This window comes from Egretta garzetta, unplaced genomic scaffold (genome assembly GCF_000687185.1).
Source record: "Egretta garzetta isolate BGI_Z169 unplaced genomic scaffold, ASM68718v1 scaffold12, whole genome shotgun sequence".
Lineage (NCBI taxonomy): Eukaryota > Metazoa > Chordata > Aves > Pelecaniformes > Ardeidae > Egretta > Egretta garzetta.
In genome coordinates, this window is record NW_009258795.1 from 1104340 (window position 1) to 1114914 (window position 10575).

The 10575-nt window shown below is 44.7% G+C and overlaps 1 protein-coding gene across 1 annotated transcript in view; it reads right to left on the bottom strand.

The window, feature by feature from the left end:
- The window catches only part of MCTP1 (multiple C2 and transmembrane domain containing 1), a 193874-nt gene that overhangs the window by 3147 nt on the left and 180152 nt on the right, over nucleotides 1–10575 (bottom strand). Inside the window, exons 17-18 of the mRNA XM_035889310.1 lie at nucleotides 5330–5439; nucleotides 1400–1509 (exon numbers count right to left, since the gene is read on the bottom strand). Coding sequence (XP_035745203.1) covers nucleotides 1400–1509; nucleotides 5330–5439 — 220 coding nt within the window. The remainder of the gene's footprint in view (nucleotides 1–1399; nucleotides 1510–5329; nucleotides 5440–10575) is intronic.

Here is a 10575-nt window from a genome sequence, read left to right on the forward strand (position 1 = left end):
GGAAAGAGAGCAAGGTGCATTTACAGTAATGTCTGCTTCTGTTCTCCATCCATGGCTGGGGAGGCATGGACTCCAGTTTGGCTCTGCCTACCCCAAAACAGAGACATTTCTAGGGGAGTGTGACCCCCCCGGGGGTATCGCAGGGGTGTGGGTCAGGGCCTTCTCAAACAACACTGCTGACTGTACAGTTCTATGGGTCTTGGTGGGGTATTATAATCTCAGGTTCTTTCATCAAATCAAGGGGATGTATGAAAGCAAGCGTACGAGATGCCAGATCTGTCCACAGAACGACAGAAAACGGACATGCACCAATTACTTCAAACTTCAGTGACAAGGGGCCTACCAGCTCGTGTGCACTAGGAAGAATTAGATTTTGGGAACAAACTGAGTTTGGGTTGAAGCCAAGGGACACGGGGAATGTGGGGAATAAGTGAAATTCCGAGACAGGAGAAGATGCTGCCTGCTTTTAGCTCCACAAAAAAGAAATTTTATTCCAATCCTCCATATTGGTTCTTCTCCATTTTGCATATTCTGCTACATTTATTTTTGAAGACTCTGTAAGAACATTACTAATACTGACTGATACATAACACATACACTCTTTGGAGTCAGTTCCATGATTTTATGTTGCCTCTTGAGTTTAGAAGTTCTGACAAAGGCACGACTGTTATTCCTTTCCTCACAAAGAAAATCTAGCCGCAGATTTAATTGAGACAGTGCTCTTCACAAGCCTGCACTACGGAATAAGGGTACTGCTGGTGGTGGCAGTAAGATGTATAAAAGTGTACAGATGAAAACTTGGAGCATTATTTACAACAGATGTGGTAACGGTAGCTGTTTAAAATCAGTATAAAGAATAAATATAAGGACAAGTAGTGAGAGCGTGGATCAATCATGGCTCCTCTCCCTTACCCCCGGCCCCCAGTTCCTGTTCATTATCAACCAGCCAAATACCACATATGCCTGTCTGTCGGACTAAAGGTGACCCTTTAAACAGGCTTCTTGTTGCTATGTTTACATACGCTTTCACAAGATAAAGTACTGCAGTAAAAAAGGCATATTGTCCTAAATGCACTGTATAGATTGAAATGCCTCTGTCTGTGTATAAGTGGTGAAAATAAATCAGAGTAATATCTAGACAAAGCTACACTTTGATATATGAAGAATCCTCATGGCTACATGTTTATAGTATGATGAAGTCTACAATGCCAGCCAAGAAAAATGCGTTTTGCAGGTGGGCCTAAATCTTTACGCAGTTGTGATTTTTAACTAACCTGTCTGTTTCCATCATGGGGCAGCTTCATGACCATAAATACACAAAAGCACTGACAATGTAAGTCATCCCTTAAAAAACATTTTTTTCTAAGTGGCACAGACAGTTAAAAAAGGCTTTACTTACCCCAGACAAGGACAATGTATCTCAGTGGAATGAAATACAGGATGATGGTGAACACGGAGAGGGCAACGATGGCCAGCCAGCTCAGGAATGGGACAGTCCAGTTGAATGTACTGAAAGAAAAATAACCGTGAGTCAGAACTGTGGTCACCCAACAGAGCCAATAAAAGAAGAAATAACGGGCAGGACGGGGGGAGAAGCGCCAGTTTTCCATCAGTGAGGACAACCTGAAAGGACAAATGAATGCACGGATGCTGGACATCAGGGCGAGCGTGGGGTTGGGCCCAACTCCCCATGGAAATGAAAGGGGGGTCCTGGCTTCACCCACTTGCCTGCTGACCAGCCCCTCTCCCTGGCCCAGCAGCGCACGCTGCCCTGAGGAAGCATCGCTCCGCTTTTCGGAAATGTCAGTGCCCACCCTCAATTTCAGCATCAGGCAGAAGACCCAGGTTGCCCCTCTGCCCAGACGCACTCACGCAGGCAGCCCCGGCTCCCTTCGCCGATGGTGGTAAACCACCCCTTGTGGTTTAACCCGGCTGGCAACTCAGCACCACCCAGCCGCTCGCTCAGTCCCCCCTCCCTCAGTGGGGTGGGGGAGAGAATTGGGAAGAAAATAAAACGTTAGAGCCGAGGGCTGAGATAAAGACAGTTTAGTGAGAGAAAATAATAATAATAGTAATAATGAGAATGATAACAGAATATACAGCATATACAAAACGAATGATGCACAATGTAATTGCTCACCACCGCCGACCGATGCCCAGCCCGTCCCGAGCCGCGAGCAGTCCCCGAGCCGCGAGCAGTCCCTGAGCAGCGATCACTCTCCCTGCAACCGACCGACGGACTAACCGCCCCCACCCCGAGCATGACGTTCCATGGTCTGGAATAGCCCTTTGGTCAGTTGGGGTCAGCTCTCCTGGCTGTGCTGTACTCCCAGCTTGTTATGCCCCTGGCCGAGCAGGAGAAGCTCAAAAAGTCCTTGAGTGGTCTGAGCACTGCTTGACAACAGCTGAAACATCCGTGTGTTCTCAACATTCTTCTGGTACTAAATCCAAAACACAGCACTATGCTAGCTACTAGGAAGAAAATTAACTCTATCCCAGCCGAAAGCAGCACACCCGTGCATAGGCAGGATATAAGAGTTGGAAGAGCACTGCCACAGCTTTCGGTTTTACCTCCTCCCTGCTCTATCGTAAGGACAGAGCAAGCAGTTAAAGGCTGAGCAGGGGCCTTTCCCTCTGCTGGACGTGCACTCGGGCTCCCTGGCCAGGAACCCTTCAGTCCTGGGGGGGTACATTCAGGAACGGGTGAGTGCGTGGGTGTGCAAAGCTGGAAACTCACCCGTGCACCTAAGAAGGAGAGGGTTAGGGAAATGGAGGGGGCAGAACGGTCAGTCCTGAAGGCAGGGATAACGCAACAGCAATGGATGAAAGAAGGAAAGAAAAACACTTTGGGTGGCAAAAAAAAAAAAAAATGGAGAAAAAAGGATGGGAAATTAAAAAAAAAGGAGGGAGCGGCATGAGATAAAGTACATTGCAGGAAAAGCAAAGAAAAACTTTATCATTCTAGATAAAATCAAAGCAAATCAAGATTATTTCTTTATGGATAAAAGAAGAGAACTTCTGGGATCCCACCAGTTTCAGGACACCAGCTTTCCAAAAAAGCCCCAGACCAAAACATCCTCAATAAGGGTCCTAAACTCTACACCGTGACAAAAACCTGCCGGTCACCTCATTTTGCAGAGGTTGAGGTGTGGGCAGAGAGGAAGTGCAAGCTAATGAGTCTTGAAACAGCCGTGCTGTGGCTCTCCAACCTCTGTGCGCAGGGAAGAGAGAAAGGCCAGATGGCCAATTTATATATATATGTGCCCCCCGGGAACGCCGGTTAAAGGGAGCTTGGCTCAATGGGACTGTTCCATGAAGGCATCACCATGTCAAAGGTGTTGCATGACATTTATCCAGAAGGAAAATGTGGCTTTGGCTCTAAATAGTCTGATGATACTCTTCAAAGTATTACCACTAGCTACATGCCCAATCAGCCTGATTACATTATTTTGGCTTCTCTGGCTGAATAATTGCAATTATCTGAATTGCTAGCCATATTTTTCATAATGAGCTCTGGCTTCCTGTGTTTATTTGTCTTCTTTTCTCCCTGGCAATTTTGACATGTCTCCAGAGTGAACATTATGTTAGTGTCACTTGGTGTAGGATCACTCCCTTTCTCCTCAGGGGACACCTGCTCTTTTCCCCTCTTCTGCATGCATTTGGGATGAACAGAAGGTTGAGGGTCTGCTCGTGTTCCTGTGACTCGGCTTTGTGCAATGGATCACAGACACGCCATGTGTGGGAACACTGGCTCCTCACTTAGCAAACCTCCTTATGTGCTGTGTTAGCACAGCATTCAGTACAGGTTTCCCATTATAGTTTTAGGAACAAATTACAAAGATTTATAGGAAGACTCGGTCTCACTCAGCTTAGAAAATTCTGTTGCTCTCATCTGGTATGTAATAGAACAAGCCCTACTTCCAAAATGCACAATTAGAAAAACTTAATCATCAAGACAACTTCCACGAACAGCCTTTCGATAAAAGACTTCTTCCAGAGAAAGGCTCATTGTGCTTGTCTGGAAAACCTGTGCTCATACGATGTGCTCACGCCTGCCTCTGCTGCGAACATAGCCTGCCTGGAAGTGTCCCCATGGGAATGCTTCCCAGGCTTTCCTGGGGGGGACTTCGCTCTTCAATGCATAAATGGCAACCTCCTCTTCATCCTGATTCTGATATGCTTTGCTGATAGATTTAAAAAAAAAACCAACCCAAACAAAACAAGCGGCAGAACAGCATGGTAGATGGTCCTCCTGTTTCCTGCAGGTTGACCTCCACCCAATGCATCAGCTTCCTAAAATTCACTTCCAAAAGCCAGCACTCACTTTGGGGCTGCCCCCCTTGCACAGGCTAGGGTCTCGTAGGTGCGGAACACCGACGCGCTGCGGATGGCACCGGCGGTGGACAGGACGGGCGCCGTACGCTCCTGGATGACACCCAGAACCAGGCAGCAGGCGGCTTTAACTCTCCTGTAAGATGCGCCGCGTGCGCCAATGGGAGCTTTACAGCAAAGCCTCTGGTGGAGGTTTCCTAACCTGGCGTGGCCCCCGGGTCGCCCCTCCGCCTGCCCCCTCTGCCCTCAGCGCAAAGGTGGTTGCAGAGGCACCGCTCCCGAATTCTCATCTGGTGGGGACGAGGTGCTCTGGGCTTTCGGGGGGCAGAAAGCCAAGGCCATCCTGTCCCTGCTTCTCAGCTGATGGCTGGAAGACGTCTTTCTGGAACCCGTCTGATCTCAAATAATAAACCTTACACTGCTGTTCACTGACCATGCCGAAAATACACCAAACTTCCAGCAATAAATCTCAGAACCTCTCTTGCCTAAGGCCTGAATTTGTTGGCAATTCGTATATATCATGCATTAGGTGTTACAAATTACATACGCTCTAGGAGGAAAGGTTTTGCTAGACTCACATAAATACAACACATCAAGCAACTGAACATATGTATACCCTTAAAATCTGAGACCCCTATTCAGCTCTCCTTATTTCCTTTATCAAAGCCGCATTTTTTTTATTGTAACTTTTAAATAACCACTGTTAGGCCTCACAAAGATTCTCCTTCTGTTTCACTTCAAAGCCTTAGTTCTGATTCCCCCCCCCCAATTGATGTATTTCTAAATTCCAAAATCAATGTCACAGGATTCTCATCAACTGAGGGCCTCCACAAAGCATAGTAAATGTAGATGACTTTCAACAGTGGATCATCCAAAACTGGAGTCCCCTGCAAAAAAAAAGAGGAGGGGGGGGAAAAAGGTCTAACACTTTGCACCTCAGCTTGGAAAAAATATGAACTGTATTGGAGAGCAACCCAGCACCTGTGTCAGCACTTACTTCTTGATCCTTTCTCCGAAGGAAGCCACTTCATCAAGGATATTCTGGACGCTGACACACACCTCCTGGATGGCATAAAGTCTATTCATAAATCCTTTTTTTTCGCTGTCCTAAAGAAAAGAATAGGAGTAGTTGAATAAAAAAAAAATTCTGACTGTAGGAAAAGGACCATGTGTCCATCAGTTAAGTTTCAAGAGCGTATGTGTTACAGATTCATCTAAAAGTAATTGGTAAAACCTGGCAATCAGAAATGTTTTCCTGTGCTTTAAACAGTGCATATTGACAACAAGTATACATGCTGAGCACCACACAATTTTGGTCGTCATTGCATTAGTTTCTAAATATGTATTTTAACACACAGGGTCTCTGGTTTATAGACACGTTGAAGGGGCCAACCTCATGTCTTGTGTGGTCTCTCAAGGGATAAGACTCAAAAGGTGGAATAAGGGCAGTTTGTCAAAATGCAGGTTCTTGCACTGATATAGGCACCAGGAAGATAAACATTCCTTGTGGGAGGCACCAAGCGAGAAACTAGAAACACCTCAGCCTCTGCAGACACGATCCCTGCTGGCTCACGGGGCTCCACGTGGGCTTTTGCCTTCCCTGCTCCTTCAGACCACGTTGGGCCAGACCCCAAGGATGAAACAGAAAATGCCAAAGTCATCTGGACATGGTATGAAGATGGGCTGCTCTTCTGCTTAATGGGGACCATCAGAGGCATTTAGAATCACAGAATCAGTGAGGTTGGCAAAGCCCTTCAAGCTCCCCCAGCTCAACCGTTCCCCTGCCATCCCACCCCCAAACCCTGGCCCTCAGAACCGCCTCTGCCCGGCTGTTAAATCCCCCCAGGGCTGGGGACTCGACCCCTTCCCTGGGCAGCCCCTTCCAGCACCTGACAGCCCCAAGGGGAAGGAATTGTTCCCCATGGCCAACCTCACCCTGCCCTGGCGCATCATTTACCTTGGGAAAGATACGTTCATATTTAGCATTTTGTATCTCATGCCACTATTTTATACATAGTTTTATGTATCCATTACACCCACGGCACCTCTGCCAGTCCTTTTAACACATCTTCGGTGCTTCCTTTACTCCGCCAACCATTAGCACCACAGCATCAGGACACCCCATATGCCCACAGCACAGCTGGCGGCATATATACGGGAGCTGTAGCTCTGACTGCCTTACAATATGATTAGTGCCAGCCGTGGACAAAATTAAAGATGCAGGAGAGGTGTCATTGTAGGAAGTAATTTAATTGCCTCCTTACTTACTCAGGTGTCTGTACACTATTGTTCTTCTATTATTCACAAAGCCATCAATTTATGGTAATGTAAAAACCTAACCATAATTTCATTTTCTTTAATTTATCAAGAGTCTTTGTGTCCCTAAAAATGTGGGGTTTTTTCCAAAAACAGAGTGACCATTTGTCCCTCAAAAGTAGGAACCACCCTCATTAGAATGTTTTCTGGGGTCTTTGATAGATTTGCCGTCAGCGAATGTTGTCCTTTCTGCCAACTCGAGTAGACTTTGTCTCCTAGAAGAACCCAACAAGGTGATGCTCGGGTACTTCAACATGGACCATTCCTCAAGTGAACCTCATCCCGCTCTGATGACCTGATCTTTTTTCCCCCCAAAGCTTTCTATGTCTGAACCCAGACAGGCTGCAGCATCAAATCCATGCAGAGCCAACAAGACTCTCAATAAAATGCTGTATTAGATGGGATTAAAATGAAGCATCATCATGGAAAAAAAAAAATTGACAGTTTCTTTTCATTTTTTCCCATACTACACATAAGTCAAAAGTTTATGTTCAACATTTCCAATGGACTGATGCTGTATTACCCTATCTAGTTTGAATTAGATTAGTATTTTCTCAAAACAAGAAATTGGAAGAAAAACATTTCAGGATTAGCAAAATATTTGATAAAAAAAGTTGTCTGAGATTTTGCCATCACAAACCACACAACTGACTCCAAAGTCCAGCACCTAAGAAATTAGCATATGTTGCATTTAATTTTTCTTTTTTTCTCCTGATGCTTGATAGCAGACAGTATATTGATTAACTTGTTTTGTTGTCATATTTGCTGTCTTAATAAACCGGATTGGATGAAGAAAACTTCATTTAACATTCAGTCATCCAAAGTTACTTCAGCGACACTGGTTCTGCAACTCTGTTGTCAAGATTTCTTGTGAAGACATTGAAAGTATTCAGCTACAAACACAGATTGTCTGAAAATAAACAATCACGAGAGGCAGACAGACAGACAGTGATGGCGAAACTACATCCAGTGAATGAGTGTAATTTAAAAAACCACTTTGGAGACAGCAAACCCACCAGTTTCGCAGGCCATGTGAAGAGCTTATCTTCTCAGTCAAAATTAATAAATATTTATATCACAAAGAAATATTTTTGGTTTTTGAGGATGCCCATAACCACAACCACTGGTATGAACTCCATCCAGTGCTGCACAGCAACACCGAGCCACTCATGAAGTTATTTCCTCAATATTTATTACATTCTTGAAGCCTTGTCAATGAGAGTGTTATTGTCCTCAGGTATACAGCTTCAGAGGAGGTGCAGCATCTACCCAGCATCTTTCATTTGCCATCGGGAAAGAGATACCTGCTCCATTCCTTCACGTAAAACACACACTTCCAGTACTGGAGAGGCAGACAGCAGAGCGAACGACAAGCCATACTCAAATCACAGGTATTTTCCTGCTTTCACATACACACACACTTTGCCCCTTCAGTTTTGTTTAACAGATTCTACCCTCTCTGTAAAGTTATCTTGATTTACAATTAAGCTGTGTGAGAAGATAATTACGTCACAGTAACGAAGCCAGTACTCTTTGTGACATCTCCAGAACTCAAGTGCGATTACGCTCAAAGGTCCTGAGGCTGTTTTTCTTTACAAACATTTCACAAGGCAAACTTGTACCTTTCCTTGAAAGCACATCTGTTTTAAATCCTTCCCTCCCCTCCCCCCCCAAAAAACCCCACAAGACAGAAGGAGACAGAGAAAGAATCACTATTTCCACCCCCCTGCACCTTCTGAGCTTAAAGGAAAATTTGTTGACATACTCCAAGGCAGGAATAGACAAAACAGCACAGGAAAGAGGAGGCGGTCAGAAGGACCAGGGCTTGGCTTTGCTTAAACTAATTCCACATGCCCCACAACTATTAGCTGTTTTTTATTTCCTGCTCCAAAGATTTGTGGAGAAAATAATCTGGGCTAGGGAAAAGCTGTGCTTATTTTCTTCCAGCAAGATGCTGTGTTAGCAAATACAACATATGAGCCACCTTGAGCGAACCGAAGTTCTTAATAATCCATTTTTCAAACACTACTGGTATTTCCTTTCCAAATAAAGATGGGCTGTGACTGGAATCAATTTCATCAGTTGTATGGCTACAATTGCCAAGTTTCTGGAAATAATTGCCATTTAAATAGTAGATAAAATTTATTATACAAAGCTAACAACAGCTTTATAACGATTTAATTTCCATTATTTGTTTGTTTGCAGTAGGCTTAAGGTATCTGAAAAGCAAGATGTTTGCTAGGGGATGGCTTTAAGCATAAACTGTGAAAACAAAATCAAATTGATGTTGATAGTCTTGACTTGAATTTATAAAAGGGAATGAACCCAAAGTAAAGACTGAGACCACGTCCTCCTCCTCCTCCTTAGGAAATTGTAGATTACAGATTGATACGCTGCTTGGCCAATAATAATACTTAACCCTTGTATACTGATTTTCAGCTATAACCGTATTCTACATGTGGCAAAACCAAAGCAAAACAAAGCAAATGACTGGATCTAGGCTGTGTGGAGCTAATTCACATGCAACCCTGAATACAGACCATGTTGTCTGAGTCTTTTTATTCAGTGGACTATTCTTCCAATCCCGTGATAAAATAGGGTCATTTAGGAAAGGATTGTATGTCTAACCCCAAACCTCTCTCTTGTCTAGGTTGAAGTGCATTTACAAAAAAACATTCCAAAAGACGGGGAAAGCAGGAGAAATAAATAAGCTACACCCAAAAGTAAAGTTAATGGAATTAAGCCAGCAAAAAAACGGAGCTCTAAGTGCAAGGGTACATTTTTGGTACAGAGAATAAAGCTCTGATTATCTTGTGGTTGATAACTGTCCTATCAATGACTGCTAAGTTGGAGAGAAAGTCACAGATCATAAAACCAAAAATCATACAGGAATTTCAAAAATAGAAGTAAATTTCAAAATTTTTAGGAGATGCTGTCTGAGAAAGACAGAGGCTCCAGATGTATCTTCCAAAAAGCCCCCTCGTTGCCCAAGATATGATAGAGCACCTCTGTACAAACCGAAGCAAGCGTGACAAAGCCAGAGTAACTTGTGGTAGGTACAGCGAGACGTGATGAAGCTATTGAGAGCAAGTGTTCACCTGGTATGCTGTCGGTGCTATGGTCCTGTCACTTGGCCACCAGAAGACACATGCGCTTCTTTGCTTGTGTCACACTGGACTACCTGTGGCCACAAAAGCATAGCCCTGCAGCTATCGGTGAGGAACCCCTCTAACTGCCCCATTCACCTGTAAATCTCTACTACTTGAATAGACAAATACTACTTCCATGAGGAAACACCGGAGATTATTGCAACGGGTGATTGCTCTCCAAAGCAGAGCCCATCCATAGGCCCCGTGTCATCCCCCAGCATAAGTCTCAGCCACAGGCAGGGCTGCAACACCCTGGTAGACCTCCCTTTGGAGGCTAATGAAGCAGACCCAGTAGTGTCAGTAGGAAGGAAATGCATTCGCCCTTTACTGGCAGGATTCATTAGTACCTCCCAGGGAGTGCATGCAGACACCAACTGTTGAATACTGCCCTATGGTCTGGCTGCTGCTCAAAAACCTGTCACTGGGAATTAATGGCCTCGGCAATTACCTCCCAGACTCTTAACCCCTGCTTTCTGGGAAGGTCACTAAGAAGAAGATAGTAAGCCAACACTATTCCAGCTCTGGAGGCATTTGATCTCCTCCAGGTCTTCTGCACCCCTATCAAAAGGCTTCAGATCTGGTGATGGATACACGGGTAAGTCATTATTTTATCATTTGCTCAGGGAAATGGAAAGAGGTCAGACAACCATGATGATATTGTTATCTTAAAGCTGACTGTGGAAGTGTGATTGTGAGGTAAAGCTGAATGGTCTACAGGACCTGAAAAGATGCATGGGGTGACCTGAAACTGGCCCCCTCTGCTAAGTCTATAATGAAC